The sequence below is a fragment of the Electrona antarctica genome, assembly GCF_951216825.1.
Source record: "Electrona antarctica genome assembly, chromosome: 4".
Taxonomy (NCBI): Eukaryota; Metazoa; Chordata; class Actinopteri; order Myctophiformes; family Myctophidae; genus Electrona; species Electrona antarctica.
Window position 1 is genome coordinate 36,293,111 of NC_136809.1, and position 25,738 is coordinate 36,318,848.

At 41.9% G+C, this 25,738-nt stretch overlaps 2 protein-coding genes across 3 annotated transcripts; both read left to right on the forward strand.

Moving 5' to 3' along the window:
* Positions 1-59: 59 nt before the first annotated feature.
* Positions 60-4,995, forward strand: LOC306922574 (beta-1,3-N-acetylglucosaminyltransferase manic fringe-like). Its single transcript, XM_079500263.1, has 7 exons — positions 60-123; positions 1,151-1,253; positions 1,403-1,556; positions 3,089-3,174; positions 3,588-3,753; positions 3,851-3,936; positions 4,357-4,995. The coding sequence occupies exons 2-7, from the start codon at positions 1,159-1,161 to the stop codon at positions 4,406-4,408; spliced, it is 639 nt and encodes a 212-aa protein (XP_079356389.1). The 5' UTR covers positions 60-123; positions 1,151-1,158; the 3' UTR covers positions 4,409-4,995.
* Positions 4,996-9,765: 4,770 nt separating this feature from the next.
* On the forward strand, positions 9,766-22,345 carry LOC306921550 (uncharacterized protein). 2 transcript variants are annotated; one of them, XM_079498724.1, is made up of 5 exons: positions 9,766-10,057; positions 12,152-12,256; positions 13,010-13,114; positions 18,747-19,019; positions 20,145-22,345. In XM_079498724.1, exons 1-5 carry the CDS (start codon positions 10,000-10,002, stop codon positions 20,909-20,911), a joined length of 1,308 nt encoding a protein of 435 aa, XP_079354850.1. In that variant the 5' UTR covers positions 9,766-9,999; the 3' UTR covers positions 20,912-22,345. The 2 variants fall into 2 exon arrangements, with proteins under 2 accessions (XP_079354850.1, XP_079354849.1); XM_079498723.1 differs by lacking the exons at positions 18,747-19,019; positions 20,145-22,345 and adding an exon at positions 15,049-17,336.
* The last annotated feature ends 3,393 nt before the right edge of the window (positions 22,346-25,738 follow it).

Below are 25,738 nucleotides of genomic sequence, written 5' to 3' on the forward strand. Positions count from 1 at the left end.
GAATTGAATGAAACTCCCTAACATAACCTTCTATTCCAACCTGCCTAACTCCTCCTGTCTTATTTATTTCCTTACAGACGTTCATTTTCACGGACACAGACGACCTGGACGTCTCATCCAGAGGTAGGCCAGCCATCCTGTTTGATGCATTGCTCATTGATCAGTCTCACATATTTATATGGTATTATATATATATATATAGTGATAAGTGTAACAACCCTGCACGTGGCGTGGCTTGTTGCTTGCCTGGTCTACTGAGTTGGAGATCGGGGTTCGATTCCAGCTCAGGGTACTAAACGTTACAATATACTGTATATATATATACGCACTATTCACTGTAGGCTGATCTTTTCTCGGGCGGTACAGTTTCCATACCAGGCCGTAACACAGCCTGATAGGATACCTTCAACCGAGCTGTTGTAATACAACCTGAGGATGCGGTGTCCTACTCCAAACTTCTTAGGCGTCAGAGCCAGTACAGTCACTGTTGGGCCTTTTTCCTCACATGTGTGGTGTGTGCGTCCCATTTGAGATCCTCTTAGATGTGAGGAATTTGAACTCACTGACCCTTTCCACTGCAGCGCCATAGATGAGGATGGGTGCATGATATCTCTGCGGCCTCCTGAAGTCCACAATCAGCTCCTTGGTCTTGTCGATGTTGAGCGAGAGGTTGATCTCGTCTCTGTAGTCAGAGTCGTCGTTGTCGACGATTTGGCCTATTACTGTCGTGTCGTATGCGTACTTTGTGATGGTGTTGGAGTCATGTGTGGCTGTGCAGTCATACGTGTACAGAGAGTAGAGGAGAGGGCTCAGCGCGCATCCCTGGGGTGCTCCAGTGTTGAGGGTCAGGGGGTCAGATGTGATGCTGCCCATTCTCACCACCTGTCTGTCTGTCTTTGCTTATTTATGTTATTATCTAATAGTTATACAGAACCTAATGTGACATTTGTGTGAGTGTGTCCATGTGTGTGCAGGAGAGGGTGAGAGTGAAGTGGGTGTCATTCAGTATTCATTGTGTTATAATGTATTCATTTATATAATTGCAATTGTGATCATAAAAAGTGTATTCTCTCTCTCTCTCTCTCTCTCTCTCTCTCTCTCTCTCTCTCTCTCTCTCTCTCTCTCTCTCTCTCTCTCTCTCTCTCTCCAGGTTATAACATGGTGGTGACAGGCTGTCAGTCAGACCACAGCCAGCAGGCTCTGTCCTGTAAAATGTCAGCTGAGTACGACCACTTCATGGCCTCTGACAAGAGGTAAGACCAACCAGCTGTTCTATGATATCCAAAAACCAAGTCTGTACATAGTTTGGTTGTGGTGGTATCCTTGGTTATGGACTAGTATGTATCATGTGCAGGAACCCCTGTAGAGTGTATTTAATCCCGTGTTCTCATCCGGCCACCAGGTGGCTCTGTCACGTGGATGATGATAACTATGTGAACCCTATGGCCCTGCTCTCACTGCTCTCAGCCTTCCCTGCAAATGGAGATATCTATGTGGGAAAACCCAGCCTGGACCGGCCCATCACTGCCCACGAGCTTCTGGACGGAAATGAAACGGTAAGGGGAACCTCAAAAGATCCTTCCTTCCTTTCCTTCTAACCTTTTTCTCCATCTCTTTCAGGACAGAATAATCTAAGTAAGAGATAGAGTAAGCCTCTCTCTTCCCTCTTTCCAACCAACCCTTGCTTCCTCACACATCCTCGTATCCTCTTGAAACGGCAAACTAATGAATTGGCGAAAACAAACATCACGTATTGTGATCTATTGATCATTGTGATCTACATTGTGATCTATTGATCACAATGTAAACAAGCCCCTGGGGCTTTTTGTGTTGTCCTTTTAGCAAACTTTGATTGTACTACATGTACTGTTAATGGTCTTGTTAATAAGCATTCATTCAATCAATCAATCAATCAATCAATCAATCAATCAATCAATCAATCAATCAATAAAAACGTAACCCCCGATCATCAGTTGTGTCATGAACAGTGACTGCACGACATTCAAACCAATGTATTGTCATCTCATCTCACTCCTCGGTTTAATTTCTCTTCAGCAGTTCAGTCATGCCAACTTGATTGAATTTCATTATTTTTTCATGAATATAAAATGAGAAATACATTTATTTGGTTTGGCGACACTAATTCTCCCCTACACCAAATAGGGGCCCTCCAAATCCCTACACAAAAGCAGAAAACAACAGGTGGTAGCTGGGGTGGTGGAGGGTGAGCAACAATTCCTAAGGTCAGCAACAGCATGAGACAACACAGCAAATAAACAAATGACTCTGAGCAATGCATACTTACCTGTTTAAGCGCACCCTGGGCAAGACCTACGCTGTAAATGTTTTTGGGCAGAAGTTGCGGGATTTTGGCGGAAGTATCGCCCAAGGAAATGACGTTGATGCTTTACAAATCAATTTACATTCTCCGCGAATGAAACAAGTGTTGGCCGGGAAAATATCGTATCCGGGGGAAATACATCCGCCGATAGCTTCTCTGCCTTATGTTGTGACCAGGCTTTTCTTTTCGCAGATAAGTAAGCCTGGGACCGAGGCTAGTGAGATGTGTATGTGATAGGTTGAGAATAGAAGTATGCAGCTGACTGTAACAGGACCTCTCTGTTACAGTCAACCTCACCTGCACACTTCTATTCTATTCTCTGTGCCTTACAGTGTCCTACATGTCCTAACCCTTATTTCTTAAATGATATTTGCACAGTATGTTGGCACATAAGGGAAAAATTCTCCAGCACCAAGTTGTATGTGTACAGTATTTCTATATTTGTTAGTCTACTCCATGACATGGTGGAGTGGAGTCCAAATTACTTCCAGCTGAGGATAAAAGGCTGTAACAACACAAATACTGTACATTCATGACGGTATAACACATGATTTCATGGATGACTTGAGACATGGCTTTGTCGTGCAGCTAAATAGGAAGGTGGTTCAAATGTTTAGTGTGTGTGTGTGTGTGTGTGTGTGTGTGTGTGTGTGTGTGTGTGTGTGTGTGTGTGTGTGTGTGTGTGTGTGTGTGTGTGTGTGTGTGTGTGTGTGTGTGTGTGTTTGTGTGCGTGTTGTCTTTTTTCAGAGAGAGGTGCGTTTCTGGTTCGCTACCGGTGGAGCAGGCTTCTGTCTGAGCAGACGTCTGGCACAGAGGATGGATCCCTGGGCTAGGTGAGAAGACAATAACCATGGTTATTATTAGTAGCGTTGTAGTCTACCTAAAGCGAGTCAAAGTCAAGACCAAGTAAGTCCGAGGGGGGGCGAGTCTGAGTCAAGACCGTACCGTACTCGAGACCGTACTCGAGACGAGTCAAGGACTCGAGTACTACAACACTAGTTATTAGAAGTGCTAAGATGTGACTACTATGTGGTTACACATGCACAATGTGCATACCATATGTTGATTTGATGTTTTATTATATACAGCACTTTGGTCAATTTTGATCGTTTTAAATGTGTTATACAAATGTGCTCTAATAAACAAAGATTGATGGATTTGTTTGCATGCGTGCGTGTGTGTGTGTGTGTGTGTGTGTGTGTGTGTGTGTGTGTGTGTGTGTGTGTGTGTGTGTGTGTGTGTGTAGTGGTTCCCGGTTTGAACGGACGTCAGCAGCGATCCGTCTTCCAGACGACTGCACGGTGGGCTTCATAGTGGAGAAGCGTCTGGGAGTGTCCCTGGTCCATTGTCCTCTGTTCCACTCTCACCTGGAGAACCTTCTGCTCATCAGCCCCAGCAACGTAGCAGCACAGGTCTGATACAGAGTTCATTTTGACAGCAAATTCTGATTTGGTCTGATTATTATGATGATTATTATGAATATTATTTGTTTTCCATTTGTCCCTGCAGGTGACATTGAGCTATGGGATGTTTGAGAACAAGCTGAACAGTATTGAAATTAAGGGGATATTCTCCAGAGAGGAAGACCCGTCCAGGTTAGTCCTCACCCACCCTTCCAACAAATAGTCCACTTGCCAGAATGTGAACCCGGACATTACGAGTACCCTAAAGTTTTATGTTAGAAATGTTGAGTATGGGTCCCCAGCATTTAGAAACTGCTGGATGCTAACTTGCATATGTTGGGCAATTTTCATAATTAGCATAATAAGCTGGTGTACCATTAAATCCTGTACTTACAGGACCGTATTCCCATGGGCCCTAATACTTAGTATAGCCATGGACTGCAAATATCTTAGCCCAAAAATAGGCGGTCTACAAGCTCACAATGCGTCGCAAAGCAACACATTGTGAGCTTGCAAATCAGTTCGTTTTGGTGACTGTTCCGCCCAGGGATGCTAGGGTTGAAGTTGCTCAAATAAAGATTCCGTACCTGAATTCTCCTGTGCTCTGTACAGGTTCAAGACTGTCCACTGTATGCTGTACCCTTTCACTAGCTGGTGCCCGTGAAGTGAACACGTGTAGTGTTCACAGAGGACCACAACTCCAATGAGCACTTGAGACAACATGGGTGATCCTGTTCAACTGTTCTGGATTTCTTTTGTTTGGAATCAGTAGAAGTTGATACATAATAAGACACTATCTGAATATGAAGAGCAATTAACATCAATGAAAGATGTGATGAAATGAACCATTTAATGACTGATATTTGGTCTAAGCTGGGCTCACACCACAAGGTAAGAGGGGAGTTTTGGCATCAGAAATACCCCTACAGACAATCGCGGAGGCGTTTAGACCAATGACTAGTCTAAACTAAGTATGCACCCCATGAGGCCCCCTGATTCTTGCAAAATGACTGCTGTGTGTACTAACACATGAACAAATGCATTAGGTTTCTCCTTTTGCCTTTGTATTTTAAGTGGACAATTTTACTTCTTCATAGGAAGAGTAAAGCACTTAAAAAAACAAGACAGCACTTAATGTGTAATTTATTTCTCGATTTGTATAGCTTGCTTATGAAATGTTATATTTTCAAAATCTAAAATATGTGACAGTGTGGAAAATCTTGCGTGTTCTGTTTTAGTTCTGTTTTTTATTTTAAAGTTAATCTATTTAAAGTGTGTGTGTGTGTGTGTGTGTGTGTGTGTGTGTGTGTGTGTGTGTGTGTGTGTGTGTGTGTGTGTGTGTGTGTGTGTGTGTGAGAGAGAGAGAGAGAGAGAGCGTAATATACCCCTGCAACTGTTAATGTTCAAAATAGTTGCATTAAATTACATCAAATCGTATGATTGTCAATTCGTGTCTGTTGAGCTACTGTGCTACTATGTCTTGTGCGCATGTGCGCTCGCGTGCGTGCGTGCGTGCGTGCGTGCGTGCGTGCGTGCGTGTGTGCGTGCGTGCGTGCGTGTGTGCGTGCGTGTGTGTGATCATCTGTCAAGGAAGCAATGGGAAAAGGTTAAAAAAAATGTCTACATAAACATAACCCCTAAACTTGACCTGTCTAATCCTAACCCATCCCAGCTGTGAACTCCGCCCCATCTGCCAGAGTTTGGTTAGGTATCACACTTTTGTGAATCATACTCGTGTGAAGTGAGGGATGACCACTGTGGCTGCCAGCCTGCCACATGATGTCACAGGGGGCAGGCGCGGAAAGTTCTTATAATCCAGCATCCCCTGTCCCCTCAGGGGGACAGGGGATGCTGGAGTATATAGGCCAGGGTGTTAGTGCACTTGGCTGGAGGCCACAATGTAGTTGGCTGGAATAAAAACCAGAAGGCATGCAGATCAAGATAGCCACAAAATATCCATGAAAGAAGCACCTGTTTGCCTTCACCTATGGATGGTTTCCATAAGGGTTGCACCTACAACATGGTGAATAATTGACACATAAAGCATGATGTGTTGATGAAAATAATTGACTTCCATATTATAAAATGTAACTGATTTCTGATTACCGTTAGTTTTCCCCTGGGAAAACAAAAAAAACACAAGCCATCTCTCTAAGGCGCCAATTACACTATTAAGACGAAATCGGTCTCGCTGTTCCAGGGGGGAAATTCATTTTCAATGGGAGTCGCTGAGATTCACAGAACAGCTCTGCTCCATGGAGTGTGTTCTGCCCTCCTCCCCCCATGGAGCAGAGCTGTTTTGTGAATCTCAGTGACTCCCATTGAAAATGAATTGCTTGCTGCTCTGCCCCCTGTTTCCCCCGGAACGATTTCGTCTTAATAGCGTGACTGGCGCCTTAGAAGGTCGAGTTGTTTAGCAGGACAGACAGACTAGCAGATTACTTATACTTAAGTTAAACTAAAATTCTCGTTCTGGGCGCAGACGACGCTTGGGCAGAGTCAAGACACGGTGACACACGAGCCAGACTTTTGAAGCCAAAAGGCGACACAGTCTGTGGAAACCATGCCTACAAGGTAAACGTGTGTACAGCTCCCCTTGAATGTATTTACTACAGCAGATTAGACAGGAGGAGTCTTTCAAAGCATCCTGGATAGTAATGTGTGGCAGAGAGTTGATTACATGCCTGTTGGCCGGTGGAGAAGCTTGCAGCGAGTCCAGGTGGTTTGCCAGCGCCTCCATGACCTGTGTCCGTCGCTCTTCCGGAGCCAGCCACTGAACCTCTTGGTCTACATGCAAGGACAGGAGGGGTATATTTGATTCTTGAGTAAACCCCTTTTGATTAAAGTTCACATCGCTGTCACTGCTTTTGTCTTCCATGAAGTTCATGTAGATATGTAAGAACGGTACTACTTAGTATACTTTGCCGTTGTGGGGTAAAGTTGTGATTTCTCTATTTCTTTCTCACATACATAAATTAAGTCTAATTAAGACTAGCCTATCTGTTGCCTGAATGATATTTAGAGGTCCCTGATCAGTTATCATACACTGTATCATGATGTCACAAGCCGTGCCCAAATATGGTAGTCTATCAAACCTGGCTATAGGTGCGTTGTGCTGTGGTGACTAGTTCAGTTGTTTGAGAAGGAAACTTAAAATGTACTGTACATGCACGTTGAGGGTGTGGGTTTGAGTAGCTCGCTATACGTACGTTATGATTGAGGATGATGTATGATGATGATGTATAGACCCACGTGATCCCACATGGCCTCACATAGGGCCACTGGGGCCATGGTGATGATGTATTGACATAAGGGCTGTGTGGTTGCAACCACACTAATTGTGAACTAGAAAGGCACACTTCTGGGAAATTTCATGTGTGGTTGCACTCACGAGTCGTAAGAAATCCGACTCGTCCTAGCCTTCGATTGGTACATTGTACCATCGTCCTGCTGAATACTGAAACGGTATTGACTGAGCTCCCACCACGCATGTACCCCTTTCTCCCCATACTGTACATGTTTTTTCCCTTACGTTACTTTCTTTATATGATTTCCTTTTTTTTCTTCCTTTTTTTGTGTATATTGTGTATATTTGTACGTCTCAAAATGTTCTGATTAATTGAAAATGGTAATGCTTTATCATGGATCGTCCACAAAGTAACAGTTTTTTTTGTATTGACTTAATGACAATCAATCAATCAATCAATCAATCAATCAATCAATCAATCAATCAATCAATCGACTGATGATAAAGCTCAGGAAAACAAAAACAATCCTCATGAGCTCTGGAAGCTACTAAACAATCAACTAAGCTATGGTCAGAAACTAAAAACCAGATTTTCGAACATAAACATCAAATCTGACAACACTCTCATCACTGACAACCTTGATGTGGCCAACTACTTGAATATCTTCTTTACAAACATAGCAACAACTCTGGTTAACAAACTGCCCTCCCACTCTGGGCTCTTTGGTGTAGAGCACATTACAACCTTCTACAAAAACCTAGGTGTTTGTAAAGATGATTTTAAACTAGTTATGGTAACAACTGATGAGGTAATTAAGAAACTGAGTGCCCTCCAACCCCACAAGGCCACAGGCCATGACAACATTCCCTCCAAATTTCTCAGAGACTCAGCCATCTCTATAGCTCCAATCATCACCCACATAGTAAACCTCTCCATCAAACAGGGACAGGTCCCCCAAGATTTCAAACTGGCCAAAGTAACCCCCTTGCACAAGAAAGGGAGTAAATTAGACCCCGGCAACTACCGCCCTATTTCTATTCTTAGTTCCATCTCGAAAGTGATGGAAAAAATAGTCTATGAACAGGTTGAAAAGTATCTTGCCACTAATAAATTATTGTACGAGTTCCAATCTGGCTTCAGAACATCCCACTCCACTGACACATGCCTTCTCTATTTGAGCGACCACATCAAACAAGAGGTGGACGCTGGCAAATACTGCGGCATGGTCATGCTGGACCTCCAAAAGGCTTTTGACACCGTGAACCACTCCATACTGGTTAACAAGCTAAAAGCAATTGGTTTCGATAGCACATCAGTGAGCTGGATGCAATCCTACCTGGAGGGGAGAGAACAGATGGTGGAAGTGAACGGAACACTGTCCCCCCCCCTCCCAGTGAGCTGTGGCGTTCCACAAGGAAGCATACTAGGGCCTCTACTGTTCCTAATATATGTAAACGACATGACTTCAGCCTGTGACTGCAACTTGTTCCTGTTCGCAGATGACTCAGCACTGCTGGTCTCGGACAGGGACAAACTGCAGGTTGAAAATGCCCTCAGCTCTGAACTCGGTAGAATCTGCACCTAGCTCGCTGATAACAAACTATCTTTACACCTGGGAAAAACTGAATCCATTCTCTTTGGCTCTATTAGTAATCTCAGCAAGGCAAATGGCTTCTTGGTTAGAGTGGGTGACAATGTTATCACACGTAAAGATGAAATTACCTACCTAGGTTCCATCCTGGAGGCTAATCTTTCCGGTGATAAAATGGCCACCAACGTAATCAAAAAAGTCAACCATAGAACAAGATTCCTCTACAGGATCTCCTCACTGGTCAACAAAAACACCTTGAAGACCTTAACAGGAGCCCTTGTACAGGGTTTCTTTGACTATGCATGCACCTCCTGGTACCACAGCACCTCAAAGGCCCTTAAAACCAGGCTCCAGACTTCCCAAAACAAACTGGTCAGGCTCCTACTTGATCTAGCCCCCCGAACCCACCTCACCCCTGCCCACTTCGACAGGCTGGAATGGCTTAGGGTCGACGACAGAGTACAGCATCTTGCAATGGGTCTGGTCCACAAGATTCGATACACCACCAAGATACCCATGTACCTGTCTAGATACTTCCTTAATGTTAACGAAGTCCACACCCACAACACCAGAGGGAGTGCAACGAACCATGTACAACCCAGATTCGGCACAAACAAGGGACTAAATTCTTTTCGCTCCTATGCCACCAAAATGTGGAACGCCCTACCAACTGTCATTAAGACATGCGAATCCCTTGACTCCTTCAAAACCGCTCTCAAAGGGCACCTACGGATGGCTGCAATTCGAAACTGGCCCCCGTAAAATCTGAATCCCCCCCCCCGCCCCCCCCTTCTTTCCCCTCACTGTATATATTTCTTTTCCCTTTTTACCTCCTTTTTGATGAATTCCTGTTCTGTCTATAGAAGTGTCTATTTGTACGTCTCTAAATGTTTTGATGATTTGAACATGGTGGACCCTGTTGGAAACAAGTGTAATGCTTAATTGGGTCGTCCACTCACAGTTAACAGCCTTTGTATTGAGTTTGTGCTTGAAATGTACTGTAATTCTGCAAACTGTTAATAAATTCTTCAATCAATCAATCAAAAAACTGTATAACGGACAGTATCCGAGACATCCGAAACAGTGGGGGGCAGCAAAACGCCAACTGGCTTCTACACAAACTGGTCAGAAGAAGAACATAGTTAACCACAATGCAGTTGTGAAAACAACATGGTGGTGTGTTGGTCCGTTTATTACTCTGGTGTTGGTTGACAGCTGGCTGCTCCTTTATAACTCTGGTTGATTGCATATTCCATACATTGACTACTGTTGACACCATAGATATTGACACCATGTCCATGGGGGTTGACACTTTCAAATACAAAGAAAACTAAAACGTTGCGCAGTTGCAATCGAGGAAAGATCCAAGATGTATGTATGAAAGATTGGATTAAAACACTTTTTAACTAACTAACTATGGACCTACGGTTTTTAAAGGCTTTCCGCAAGGCAACCGGACAAGTGGGGCAGCAGGGTAAGCACCTTAGATTTTGCATTTGTACATGTTCAGAGCCATTCAAGGGCAGGGGTCTTAGCTCCGTAGCAGCAGCAGTAGCCCTGGTCCAGTGCAATACAGCGAGTAGAGAGACTCGCTGTAAGCACATGGACCAGGGCTATACAGCAGCAGTGCAATACATTATACATTGTTTTTTGTTGTACTATGCAAACCTAATAATACCCGTTGTAACTATCTGGCTGTGTCTCTTTTGTGCCCATAGCCTACTGTATAATGGAGATCTCTGTATCTGCCTGTTATAGCTCTGATCCATAGCTCTAATGCCGTTACAATGCCGTTGGTCATTCGGCATTAGAGCATATGGACCAGAGCTACCTGTCTGCTAGCTCTGGTCCATAGCCTTCTATAGCCCTAGAACGGCTCTTGTTGTTCCATACAGTATATACAGTATTTCACATACAGAGCCATAGAACGGTCGCACTTACTTTCATGTCGGACTTGGCGGCTTAAATGTGATAAATGCTCCGTTTGTACTCACCCATTAAATAATTCCAAAGACGTGGAGTGAAATATGGTCCTCTAGTTTTATATCCATGTGAACGTTCTGCCACAAAACGTGTATTTAGTCAATTATCTCCACTTTTTCAAGAGATACACACGGACGTCTTTCTCTCCGGGCGAGGGGGGGCCGGAATGATTGATGAACTGATTTTATGAATACGTCTGTTTACCGCAGACGTTATCACCAATTGACCAGGGAAACACAAAAGTTTGGGTCACGTACACAATTGGCAGGTGCCTTGCGATAGGTGCTGGGTAATTAATCACACCACCTGCCAATTGTGTGACCCAAACTTTTGTGTTTCCCTGGTCAATTGGTGATGACGTCTGGTAAACAGGACATATTCATAAAATCAGTTCATCGATCATTCCGGCCCCCCCTCGCCCGGAGAGAAAGACGTCCGTGTGCATCTCTTGAAAAAGTGGAGATAATTGACTAAATACACGTTTTGTGCCAGAACTTTCACATGTATATAAAACTAGAGGACCATATTTCACTCCACGTCTTTGGAATTATTTAATGGGTGAGTACAAACGGAGCATTTATCACATTTAGGCCGCCCATAATTCAATTCAACCAGGAACAGTAGGAAGGGATCTATGCCTATGATACATGAACATTTACGAAGTTAATTAAATGATCACAGGCATTCTAGGTCTAAGCCTTCTACTGCTTCTACGATTATGCCCTGCAGGGCAGAATCGTAGAAGCAGTAGAAGGCTATGGACCAGAGCTACCTGTCTGCGTGCTAGCCCCTTTCTGGGACAGGGACCCTCGGTTACATTTTCTGTAACTTTGCAAAAATGTAGGTAGTGTTTGCCTGGGTGGGTAGGTCATAGCATAGGTACTGCAGAAATAACTAATATTATTCCCTTTGGTGGGTGAGTCAGAGGTACTGCAGCAATAATTCATATTCTAAACACAATTATCTGGTCTTCCTGTAATTCTAGAATCTCATCAAATTGAAAGTACCATGGGTGGAACATATGTACCAAATATGACATACGGTTATTGTTTTTGTGCTGTGCTGCAAACTAGATCTGGGCACATACCCACAGACAGAGCTGTCATCACCCTACTTGCGCTCTGCTGCCATTATATCAAGATATCACATTATTATATTATTGTCTCCATATGGATAATCAATCATATGGAGTGGAGACAATAATATAATAATGTGATATCTTGATATAATGGCAGCAGAGCGCAAGTAGGGTGATGACAGCTCTGTCTGTGGGTATGTGCCCAGATCTAGTTTGCAGCACAGCACAAAAACAATAACCGTATGTCATATTTGGTACATATGTTCAATTGTGTTTAGAATTTTTTAACTGCAAAAATCATTTGATTCTAGGCAACTTGAAGTGAAAAAGATTCTCATTGATTATTCAGGAAGTGCTCTGTGAAACAACTTGCACTGTTGACAGGTGATTAAACCAAATATGTTACTCCTTCCTTATTGTGTGTTATTGTTGAAGTTGAGTGTAAGAGGAGTTTCTCTTCTTAATAAATCCTAATTAAACTGTAGGATTTTAATTGTTTTATTCCAGACTGTGGAGTCCACTCCAGACATCAGGTGCAGATGAACTCTCCAGATCCAGCCAGGCCCATTTCAGTGAAACAGGAGGAAGAACCTGAAGACCAGCCAGAACTCGGTACGTTTCACTGTCTCTTGTCTTTCTTCCCCAGCTGCGTAGTGCGTAATATAAACTGTTAAAGGTGCTGTAAGTTATGTTTTGGTTAAAACAAAAATATTGTTAAAAAGTTAAATAGGCCTAGTGTTTAAATGTTGTTTTTTTTGCTGTAGCTTATTGAGGAAGACGTGAGACTTGAAGTAATTATCTGAAAAGAGAGCTATTTAACAAGATACAAATAATAATCATTTGCAATTTTGCATCTTTTAATGCTGCAGAGATGAATCCTACTCATTTGATGCCTAAATGGCTTTTCCTCTGGCGCCATCTTTTGGACAAACTCTCCACTTGCACACAACACAAGATGTCATAATTTACTATTCTGTGCCTATCAGGTTGCAACTTGGACAGGGCTGATCGAGTCAGCTCTACCGAACTTCGCAACGCTCGACACGACAACTTGCGCTCTTTAGCGCCCTTGGTGGTGTCTCTCGTGGCTCAAGTTCGGTAGAGACGGCGCCCCTCCGCCGTGGTCTAGGAACGGGGAGGCGGGGGAAAGGGCGGATCTATGGGGAGCAGTTTAGGAAAGACTCACTAGCGTCTGTACGGCCTTATAGTAATCTCTAATCTGGATTTGGTAAAAGGGTGGCGGGTACAATTGTTGAGGGGGGGTGGGGCTAAGGAAGCATGGCTGCAGAATCATTAAAAACATATTCTTGCATATTCTTGACACCAGTGGGTCTGAATTTATTAAAGTCCTTTCCTTAATTTCAGACCAGTGCGTGCAGTCCAGACTGCAGGTGAAGATGAACTCTCCAGACTCAGCCAGGGACATTTCTATTAAGCAGGAGGAACCTGAAGACCACCCACCATGCAGAGGTAACATTTCCTTGTGTGAAGTATTATGTTTTGATATCACTTCACTTCAAACCTTTATTTATTCTTGAAAGACATTGAGGTCACTCTCATTTGCAGTGTCGTTGAGATACACATAATACAACATTTCAAAGCAATAAACAAAAACAGAACAGCAACATTTCCTCATCGCGTGACGTAGCACGTAAAAAATAGTTGCAGACACTTGGGGTAAGTTTCTTATTTTCACACTTTATTACGGTAGAATTATGTACTGTTTGCATACATAAATATTTGCGGTAACAGCTAGAAATATATGCATTTACACCAGCAATAACCTGTAGATGGTAACTTTACTTGTTTTGGTCATTCTAAAAGTGTGTTGTGTTCCCACCGAAAGATACAATATTTTTTCAGTGCGAATGAAACGTTTTGTTGCTTCAGTACTATTCAGTCCAGCTGGAAAATCTAAACTGAAGCGATTGTTTTCTTCTCCCTCACTTCGCCCTTCACACGTTAATGTTGTTAACGTAGGAAATGTTGGATTCATCCATTTGACAACTGGATTGTAAATGATCTATATATTTTAGTCGGTAGTTGGTGAATTCTTCTTATTTTCACACTTTATTACGGTAGACTTATGTACTGTTTGCATGCATAAACTCCCTACAAAAAGTTTGGAAAACTCGATTCTATCTCCCCTTTATTAAAACCAAATGGTATTGTATTTTATAACATTTTTGAAAAAGAGAGGTGTGTCCTGGTCGGAGGACACTGAAAGAAGACTTTCGCAGTTGAAATGATTTATTACAGCCGTGGTCCGAAACATAACATAAATGCATCTCACTAAATTTGTAAAACAATAAAGTGCAACAAATATAATGACTAACTAAAAATATGGACAATATGGACTCTAAACCAGGTTGTGTAAGTTCCTACAAAAAGGCTGTACAATTATGTAAATGTTCTATCTAACATAAGATTCACATTATTATGGCAAAACAAACAATGCATACATACTATGAGATAACATACAAACAAATCTAATAAACTACACATACGGTAAACAAATAAATGAATTCTGTAGCACATGGTGAGTAAGTCCTTTCCCGTTTGAAGATAGATCATAGCCTATTATTGGTATGCATTTTAAGGCAGAAATAGCACAACACACAAAATAAATGAGTGCTTTTTGCTTCTGAAACAAAACAGCGCTACATGAGCGCACACAACACGCACACATGAACACATGATGGCGATGTTGCACAGATAACTGTCTCACAGAGATACGCACTGCAGAGTGCATGTATGTGCGTGAAATTAAGTAGAATTAAGATAAATTAAGGACATGTTAGGTGCTTGTAAGCAGCGCACATTAAAGCGAGAGCACAGGGCATTGTTGCGCGAGGTGTGCCGTGCGCCGTCGCATTTGAAGATGGATCGATCCCTAAGCGAGCAGCAGTCTTGTGCAGTGCTACGGAAGGAGGTATGACAGATAGACAGATACACAGATACACATTTGTATAATTAATAGTTGGATATGTATATAAATATGTTAGCCCTCATTTCCCTTTATCAGACAGTATATTATTGTACTATTATGTGTTTCCTTGCAGAAAGACATCCCTCTGGCTCTATTTTGGTTTTGTTGCACTGTTTATGTTAACATTTCCACTGTTTATGTTGACATTCATCCCTTGCAGGGGTCATAATAATGTCAAACTTGTTCTGTGCTTGTTAGTGCTCTCTAGTCAGTGAAAGCATCAAAGTGCATCAGTGACAGCTACATGTTTGATGCCTGCCAGAGGGGAGGGAGGGAGGGGGAGGGGGGAGTGTGTTTGTACACACACATATTTGCCTAGTAACCCTTTCAGGTCAGTGTGACCTGTCAATACACACAATTAGGTAAGGTCAGTGTGGCATTTCTAACATCTATCATGTTATTTTTCTGCTACTAGACATCCTGCACATGGTTGTGCAGGATGGACACGCTGGTGAACAGGAGAGGAGTCCCAGTCTGCTCCAGGAGGAACCGGAGCCTCCACACATCAAAGAGGAACGGGAGGAGATACTTCAAAGACCAGAGGAGCCTGATGCGTCAACGTTGATATTACTAGAAGTGAAAAGTGAAGATGATGATGAAGACCTCTCTTCACACTGCTCTGAAGTTGAAGTTGAGCTTGAATCTGACACTGAAGTCATTGAAGACGGTGATGATTGGGGGGAGACAAGTGGGGGTGTCCACACCGGAGAAAAACCTTTCCAGTGTAAACTGTGTGAGAAGAGTTTCAGCCGTTCACATCGTCTCAAGATACACCAGCATGTCCACGCTGGAGAAAAACCTTTCCACTGTGAACATTGTGACAAGAGTTTCAAGCAGTCAACTCAGCTGAAGATACACCAGCATGTCCACACTGGAGAAAAACCTTTCCACTGTGAACATTGTGACAAGTGTTTCAGCCAGTTAGGATCTCTGAAGAAGCACCGGCGTGTCCACACTGGAGAAAAACCTTTCCAGTGTAAACATTGTAACAAGAGTTTCAGTCAGTCAGGTTCCGTCAAGACACACCAGCGTGTCCACACTGGAGAAAAACCTTTTCACTGTAAACATTGTGACAAAAGTTTCAGTGAGTCGGGTTCCTTCAAGAGACACCAGCGTGTCCACACTGGAGAAAAACCTTTCCAGTGTAAACATTGTGACAAGAGTTTCAGTATGTCAGGTTCTTTCAAGGCACACCAGCGTGTCCACACTGGAGAAAAACCTTTCCACTGTAAACTTTGCGACAAGAGTTTCAGTCAGTCATCTGTCCTGAAAAGACACCAGCGTGTTCACACTGGAGAAAAACATTTCAACTGTAAATTTTGTGACAAGAGTTTCAGTCAGTTGGTATCCGTGAAGAAACACCACCGTGTCCACACTGGAGAAAAGCCTTTTCACTGTAAACATTGTGACAAGAGTTTCACTGAGTCAGGTTCCCTGAAGAAGCACCAGCGTGTCCACACTGGAGAAAGACCTTCAGTTGTTGCAGTAATCTAAAAGGTCATTCACCAGGTTTATTCACCAAGGGTTCATGTTTTAGATTGTTATTTATGCCTGAAGGTGGTCAGTAGACCGAAAGCTTGCTAAATAAATACATTGATTGTGCGCAGATCTGAGTGTGCGGAGCTTCCCTTTATTTTTTCTCATGTTCACTTTGTGGCTCCAGCACCTCACTTGCGGTGGTTCTTAATGTTTATAAATTTGTGTCAGATTGTTATTAGAGAAAGTAAAAGATGAGTGTTATTTATTTGTATTTTTTAATTTGCTGTTTTCTTTTGTTTTAGCTATTTTTGACAGGGGGCGGGGCATTCAAACAAGTGGCTAAATATGTATTTTTTTACAATTGTTTTTGGCAATTTCTTTATTATTAAACACGTACTATAGCCCTACTAGCCCTACTAAATTACATCTAGGCACAGAAAACTACGATTTACTGAATGTGAAGGGGGAGGTGACAAACTGACATATTGAGCCTACGACACGGTATGGCATCCCCCGTATCCCCTTTAAGATTCAGTAGATCCTGTGATCTTTTGTGGCTAAATGTAATTTCCTGGGGTCTAGTAGGACTATAGTAAATAACAAAGAATCACCATAAAATACATATTTAGCCAAGAAACCACTATAAAATACATATTTAGCCTCTTGTTTGAATGGTCCTGCCCCCTGCCAAAATAAAATAAGAAAATAACAATCATCTTTTATATTGGTAGGGAAGTGGATAAAAAAAATCAGAAATATTATGGGTTTTAATACTGCTATTGTCTTGGCACATACAATAATATGACATCTCATGATAAGTTACACCGTTTTGTCAACCTGACCAAGTAATATGACATCTCATAAGTTACACCATTCTGTCAACCTGACGCAGTGCAATTCATGCATTAACAATCAATCTTACAGAACTATTTTCCTGTTTACTAGAACATTCTGGTATAATAACTTAACTCTGAACTGTATTACATTATTCTCTTCTCCAAGCACACACAGGTGGCTGCCGTGCGATTTTCCACTGTAAAAACCTTACCCCCCAAATGTTTACTGTACAATATCCTTTTTTATTACCACTCGTACATGATGTTTTGAATATTGTCATGATGAAATGAATACACAGGACCTCAATGGAAACAAGCCCTGGGCTTATTGGGTTATCCTTTTAGCATTATTTTGTATACATCTGTTTTTGCAAACTGTTAATGAAGTTTTTAATCAATCAAAATGACTTCATTAAATATTTCTGCTACAAAAGATCTTCTGACATCTGAATTCATCATGCATTGTGAATGTAGACATATTGATATATTCACATAGTTTGAAAATTATAATGGTTTACAATCTTTAATACATACAAACTAATGCTTGGAATGGATTCAGCATCATGAAAACCCCATAGTTTGACATGTCACATGCTGCATAAAGCATGATGAAATTTTGAATGTTTTGCCTTCTATAGGTCGTTAATGGTATGGTCACAAAGTTTAGTTAGCATCCGGCAGTTTCTACGTGCTGGGGACCCATACTCAACATTTCTAACATAAACCTTGGTGTACTCAACATGTCCGGGTTCACAATGGGGCTCTATGGGCTGGCAAGTAGCCTCGGTCCCAGGCTCACTTATCTGCGAAAAGAAGAGCCTGGTCACAACGTAAGGCAAAGAAGCTATCGGCGGACGTATCCTCCGGAACATCCATCAGATGTATTTCCCCCGGATACGATATTTTCCCGACCAATCACAACACTTGTTTCATTCGTGGAGAATGTGAACTGATTTGTAAAGCATCAACGTAATTTCCTTGTTTCGGTGGGGACTAGTAAACACAGCCGCGTGACGTAGTTATCTTACACGCAACACTTCCGCCACTTCCGCTGATAGTCTTTTCAGCGTAGGTCTTGCCCAGGGTGGCTGGCGAGTAGACTATTGTGGGAACAAATCATGTTGAAGTCCTAACCTGCGACATTGGTCGTACCATCGTCCTGATTGTAACAGACTGTGTTGACTGTATAATGGGTGTGTTACTTGATGAATTGAAAATGGAGGACCCTAATGTACACAACCTTTAGTGCTTTTTCTGGTTTTATCCTCATAGCAGTTTTTGTATTGACCTGTACTTTTGTTGAAATGTACCCATTCTACATACTGTGAATAAGACTTTCAATCAATACCAACAGGGCAACAATATGCCAAATGGCGTCTACACAAACTGGTCAGAAGAAGAATATAGTAGTTAGTTACCAGTAGTTCCAACTGGAAATGCAGGTTCCACAGAGAATCCAGACTAATACACAGCAATATTAGTACAGCTGCCAGCTGGGAAAGAGGAAAGACACTCTTTGGGTGTGTTAGTTGCTAAATCCTTCTTATTTTCACACAATACTGCTAGATTCAAATGTATTAAATTTGTAAGCTCTGAAAATAATGGACATAGCAATATGAAATGGATTTCTAAATCCTATGAAAATCCTTTGTCAATATGCTTAGTTTTGACAGTTTGATCAAATTCTCCTTCATCAAATTGATTTTCGTTTTGTATGTGGAACATGAAGGATGGAAATCATTTTTTTTTTTTTTTACACTTGAGGAATCCAATGTTGACTTTCATTTCTGCTCCTAAGACATCCTGCACATGGTTGTGTGTAAAGAGGAGGTTTCTCCTGGACAGGAGAGGAGCCCCTGTCTGCGCCAGGAGGAACCAGAGCCTCCACACATTAAAGAAGAACAGGAGGAGATACTTCAAAGACCAGAGGAGCCTGAGGGGTCAATGTTGACATTACCAACAGTGAAAAATGAAGAAGACATCTGTTCACACTGCTCTGAAGTTGAAGTTGAACTTGAATCTGATACCGAAGTCACTGAAGACAGTGATGATTGGGAGGAGACCAGTGAAGGTCAGTCAGTGTCAGTGTTGGGACGTAACACGTTACAAGTAACACGTTTCTGTTTTCGGCAGTAACTCTTTCTGTAACATTTTTTAAATTCAGTAACTTACCGTTACTGCATGGTGCGTTACGCTGTTATTCTTCCGTTATTTTTCATGTAGTCTTGGTGGAGACTGAGAATAACTTTCTGTATGCAGATTGCATGCAGTGTGAGACAAGTGCGGCGATATACGTGTGGGAGAGAGGGTGGAGGAGCCGAGGTGTGTGTGTGTGTGTGTGTGTGTGTGTGTGTGTGTGTGTGTGTGTGTGTGTGTGTGTGTGTGTGTGTGTGTGTGTGTGTGTGTGTGTGTGTGTGTGTGTGTGTGTGCGCGCACGTGTGAAAGACGCTGTGTGTGTGCGTGCGTGCGTGCGTGCGTGCGTGCGTGCGTGCTCATTCTGGATTTGGTATTACTTTGTTTAGAAATCCAGACACAGATTAGTATTGCCATTTGCCAATAAGAGCAGCTATGAGCTATCTACACATACAACATTCACTGGAGCAATGGAACTGTAACCCCCATGTTTTGTGTAACTAGTTACTTTTTAAAAGTAACTTGCCCAACACTGGTCAGTGTTAACCCATTTAGGGCATTCTACAAATGTCTTCTAAATCATGACAGTTTTCTGATAAATCTACAGTATGTTTCTGTCAGTGGTTCTCAATCTATTTCATGTCACGGAACCCCAAAATTATATGTAATTTCTGAAAATATGTTGTTCCAGGGACCCCCCCCATATTCAAAGATGTAAGACACATTTTCATGATAAAAAAAAATAGCAGATCTACAAGCTCATAGCGGTGCCACGCTATGAGATTGTAGATCTGTTATTTGTCAATAGCTAAAGTATAACCTAATGCTTAAAACACCAAAAGGGGTTCCCGTCCTGAATGGTTTAACACAGGGAGAGAACTTACATGTGTGGGGGGAACTGGGAGTTGCAATAATAGGTTGATGAAAAATACAATTAAATCAGAAATATTAACAGGAAAGCCGTAATGCTCCTAACAACAGAGTTGTTTGATGATGGAAGCCTTCAAGACTCACCAGTTCTAACATGCCTCTCTCCTCTTTCGCTCCCCTCTATCTCTCTCAGGAGTGAGATCCCAGTCATCCCAGACTCAGTTCTTCTCCTGTTCTGAGTGTTCATACTCCTTCACATCTCAGGTCTTCCTTCATAAACACATTAGGAGGAGACACAATGACCTCTACTTCCAAATGCTGAGGAATGGACAGATCACCTCAGCAGCCTGTCAGCAAATGAACAGCTCTAGAACCAGCCAGAAACAAGGAGGCACTGATGAATGTCATCAATCGTTTGCCAAGACTTTAACTCAACCAGGTGGAGAAAAACCTTTCCACTGTAATCATTGTGACAAGAGCTTTATTCAGTCATCTGACCTGATGAAACATCAGCGTGTCCACACCGGAGAAAAACCTTTCCACTGTAATAATTGTGAAAAGTGTTTCAGTGAGTCAGGTTCCCTTAAGAGACACCAACGCCTCCACACCGGAGAAAAGAGATTCCACTGTAAACTGTGTAACAAGCGTTTTACTCTGTCAGAACACCTAAAGACACACCAGAGTGTCCACACTGGAGAAAAGCCATTCCACTGTAAACATTGTGACAAGCGTTTCATTCAGTCATCGAAGCTGAAGGCACATGAGCGTATCCACACCGGAGAAAAACCTTTCCACTGTAAACTGTGTGACAAGAGTTTCAATGAATCTGGTCAGCTGAAGATACACCAGCGTGTCCACACTGGAGAAAAACCTTTCCACTGTAAACATTGTGACAAGAGTTTCAGTCAGTCAAGTCACCTGAAAACCCACCAGCGTGTCCACACTGGAGCAAAACCTTAAACCTTATTTCCACTGTAAACATTGTGACAAGAGTTTCAGTCAATCAGGTCAGCCAAGGATACACCAATGTATCCACACCGGAGAAAAACCTCTCTACTGTAAACAGTAAACTTTGTGAAAAGAGTTTCAATAACATATGTACCTTGAAAAGACACGTGTTTATTCACATCAAGGGAAACCAACTTCCCACTATAAATTAGCTCGATGGGAGGATCAAATTAAAGTAATTTGGGTCGGTAGGGAGGTGGATAGTGACTGGCATGACACAATAGAATAAACAACAATTCATTAATTTAAATTTCATTAACAAACATGATCACTGTTACACATAAGACAAACATTTGCTTGCTTGTAGAGATCTACAATGTCATCATCTGAGATGAAGATGTAGCCGTGATCAACGCATTATGCAGCCTACTGAATTTCTCAAACGTCACAAGAAAACGTTTTGTCAGTATAGACGCATCTACTGCAGCATTCAATGTTCTGATTAAACGTGTCCCTTTCAATGCATTGATGGCATTCAAATCTAGCCTGGCTAATAAGCAAGACTCATATCACACTGAAGGCAATTCTTTTTTTTGCCAACGGCAGATTCACGTCTGGATTATTAGCCAGGCTAATTCAAATCCGCTATTATAACCTGAAAACATACCTTTTTACCACTTTACCATTTTTTGTGTTTCGTAATCTGAAGTTAGTGGGAGGAGCCTATTTTATAAAAAATGCCATAAATCACGAATGGAATGTCCAATCAATCCCAAATTGGAATCACATGTCGTGGGTGGTTTAATCAACCCAGAGCCAAAAGCAATTCCATTTTCATACATAGGGGGGGCGATAAACCCCTTCCAAATACTTACACAAGATCACAGGAGTGACGTGACATTGTAATTGGCTGCGGCAATCACATTTTGCAATTTTTCCAAAAAATTGCGACTTCTAGTTTAATATTAGTCATCAAAATCACATTATGCATAATGCACTGTAGCTACAACTACCATTTTCTTTCTTTTTTTTTGCAATGGATTTGAGAAATATATTGTGAGAGAAATGTATGCTGCACCACTGGCAACAGTACCCCATAGACCGGGCAAGAAGATTAAAGAAGTACTTGTAGGAAAATACATCTTAATGTCAGACCCTGCAGTCCTACAGCATGTATTGCAAATAATGTTGTGTTCACTTATACTATAATTGACTTTCTAAAATGGTTAGTCCCAAACTTGATTCTGATTGATTTCTGATTAGACCACATACTAAATCTCACGATATTCTACACCTTAAATCAGTTTATATCAATCCCAGGTGTGTTGCAGTGATCCAGCATATCTTTAGCTGAACTAGGGAAGGTAGGCTAAGCGCTTGATTTCCTTACAAACCCTGGCCGTGCGGGCTTCTAAGCAGAGTGCCCCCTATTCCCTTGTCACTCAAAACAGCTGTTCGCTAAGTAGCTATGCTATCGGTTTTGATGTGATGTTCACAGACATTTCAGCTAAATTTGAATTAAAAAATATATGAATTTCTATCGAATATGTTAGTTACCATGAGATTGACCTAACACACAAGTTTTGTTTCTCTATGTATTTGTTTGGCAAAAGTAGAATGACTTGACTAACTGAAACAATGAAGTGTCTTTCTGGTGGCCGCAGATTGTAACTACTTTCTTTAGTGAATTCTTTGGAATATTTCCATGTTTGTAACCGTTTTAGAAAAGCAATAATAATAATATGAATTCTGTACCGGCCATATATGGAGCGTGTCTTGAGTGTACAGGGTTTGATGAGGTCAGATCAACATATGGAATGTCAGAACACTTCAGCTCCATATATGGAGATCTAAGGGTGGCAGCGGGGGCAGTGTCTTGAGTGTACAGGGTTTGATGAGGTCAGATCAACATATGGAATGTCAGAACACTTCAGCTCCATATATGGAGATCTAAGGGTGGCAGCGGGGGCAGTGTCTTGAGTGTACAGGGTTTGATGAGGTCAGATCAACATATGGAATGTCAGAACACTTCAGCTCCATATATGGAGATCTAAGGGTGGCAGCGGGGGCAGTGTCTTGAGTGTACAGGGTTTGATGAGGTCAGATCAACATATGGAATGTCAGAACACTTCAGCTCCATATATGGAGATCTAAGGGTGGCAGCGGGGGCAGTGTCTTGAGTGTACAGGGTTTCTATCATTCTGATAGATTAGTCCTCATGATGCATACTTTTTTCCTCTATTTCTTTCCTGTAAAAAAAAGAAAGAAATCTGCCTGTGGTGGTGGTGACCTACGGTCGCAACAAGGTAACCTCACACCTCTTGTGGCTTATTGCTTTAATATAAACCATATAGCCTACTACAGTATATGGTATGGTACAACTACTTTTCAAAATATTCTACAGTTTTGATGTATAAAGTAATGTAATCTTGCTGTGTTCCGTTACACCCATGGGAGGCACAATTTGGTATCCGGAATGATGCCTTAAAACATGCTCGACCTTTTTCCGCCAACCTCACACCGACCGCTCGGTGGGGCGCTTCTTGTATTATTGTATTTGTTTTAGTGAAAATAAGGTTAGAAATAACCTTTATAGAGTTTTACTGGGGTTAAGTTTAGGAATAGGGTTAGGTTTTGGCACCGTTTTATGGAGGTCAAGGTTAGGAATAAGGTTAGGTTCAATCGTTTGAGCATATAGTTTACTTAGGTTACGTTCAGGAATACCAGACTGAGCCGTTACGCCGGCTGTACGCCCAGGGAGAGTTGGTAAATGGGTGAGTTTGTTGGTATTCCACAATTTCAATTAATTTACTAAAATATTGGTTAACTGAGGGGAGAAAAGTGCATGCATTTCAATGAATTATGAAAGGTTTTAATGTCAGACCCTGCAGATTACAATACAAACCCTACAATAGTTATGATAGAAATGTGTAATTTTACAGTTTTAATGCACTCTTACAATGTTCCATTACACACCATAGGATCACAACCGAAACAAGCCCCCAGGGATTTTTGTGTTATCCTTTTAGCATTATTGTGTTACTGTAGCATTACTGTATTTTGTTTTTACTTAATAAATTATTCAGTCAAACTATTTCAATTATTTTAATTGTTATATTGTTAAATGAGGGGTTGAAATGCAGACAGACACACACACAGACATGTTCTGCTATAGGTCTCATAGTTAGTGCTCATTGTGTTCGCAATGACTAATTATTTCCCTTAATGGAATGGCTATGATCACTATTAAGTCATATTACATTATTAGTGTGATGTTCACACACAAACACACACACACACACACACACACACACAATTTTGTCTGCAGGCACCTATAACATCCAAACGGAACATCTACCTCTCACAACTACAGGAGGCACTGCTCTGAAGGAAGTCAATGACTTCAAGTACTTGGGCTCATGGGTCAATTCAACAGAGCAAGATCTAAAAGTGAGGAAGGCACTTGCATGGAGGGCCCTGAATGGCATGGCCAGTGTATGGAACTCCAACCTCCCCCGACAAATCAAACTCAGCTTCTTCTACACGACGGTATAATCTGTTCTCCTATATGGCAGTGAATGCTGGACCCTGAAGCCAACTCTGCAGAAGGCTCTAGATGGGTGCTACACCAGAATGTTACGTGTAGTGCTCAACATCAGCAAGAGTACACATGTTACCAACGAGAATCTGTATGCCGGAATATTCAGGGTGAGCGACAAAATAGCAGCTAGGAGAATGAGACTCGCAAGACACTGCCAGAGGCACCATGAAGAGCTCCCAGCCAGCAGACTGGTGCTGTGGGAACCAACACATGGGCACCGGTCACGAGGACGTCCCATACTAACATATGTGGATGTACTCAAGAAAGATGCAGGAGTGCAAAGCACCAACGAGCTGGCCGGATGTATGGAGAACCGGGATGACTGGAGGCGACGATGGAGGGCTCGTCTGAGGACGACCTAGAGATATTTGAGGTCAGCCTGACCCTGTGCAATGTATCCTTTACAATCAATCTATCAGAACATTCTGGTACTATTTGGAACATACATTGCTTTGAAATACGTTTAGTTGTGATAATCTGACTGTGTCATACATATTGATGATATGGTTAACATGTTTAATACAACGTATATGTTGCATCCTGTAACATGGTATATGTTGGTATACTGTAGCCTATGTTGCATCGAGTATTTCTTTGAGACGTCAATCAATCAATCAATCAATCAATCAATCAATCAATCATTTATTTAACTCACAACCATGATCACATGGTAGGGAGCACATTCATAGGTATACACTACAATACGCAGTATACATACAATACAGACACACACATAGCAAAAGGCATTAATTATTTGAAAAGCGGAAGAACATTTTTCAGAAAAGCACCCACTTTGTAGATTACTTTTGTTTTTTCTGATTTTATGAAATTAATTTGATGGGTGGGTTATAAAATAAGTTGGCAGGTATTTTTGTCCAAATTTCACAATGATAATATTCTTACATTCCAACATAACATGATACTCATCTCCAACTCGGTTTTCATTACATAGGTTGCATAGCCATGAGTCATGGGCAGCATTCAAAATCTGCCCTCAGAGCAGCAAATTAACATTGGTGTATGTATTGCATGTAAACTACCCTGAGAGCAGCATTCAAAAGCTGTCCTCAGAGCAGCAATCTCACATACAAATTATGAATTCTGGCACGCACATCCACATTGGAATGTATGACATTCATAATCTGGGCTTGACTGCCAACGGCTTCCATCAACGTCATTTGGTGTTTTCAGTGATTACGATAGATCCCCGAAGAAGAATACACCCGGAAATCACATGA

Coding starts and splice junctions, on each gene's coding strand:
- LOC306922574 (XM_079500263.1), top strand. CDS start 1,159: ATGGTGGTGACAGGCTGTCAGTCAGACCACAGCCAGCAGGCTCTGTCC. Junction 1,254..1,402: donor TTCATGGCCTCTGACAAGAG/GTAAGACCAACC, acceptor TCCGGCCACCAG/GTGGCTCTGTCACGTGGATG. Junction 1,557..3,088: donor TTCTGGACGGAAATGAAACG/GTAAGGGGAACC, acceptor GTCTTTTTTCAG/AGAGAGGTGCGTTTCTGGTT.
- LOC306921550 (XM_079498723.1), top strand. CDS start 10,000: ATGGACCTACGGTTTTTAAAGGCTTTCCGCAAGGCAACCGGACAAGTG. Junction 10,058..12,151: donor CGGACAAGTGGGGCAGCAGG/GTAAGCACCTTA, acceptor GTTTTATTCCAG/ACTGTGGAGTCCACTCCAGA. Junction 12,257..13,009: donor TGAAGACCAGCCAGAACTCG/GTACGTTTCACT, acceptor CCTTAATTTCAG/ACCAGTGCGTGCAGTCCAGA.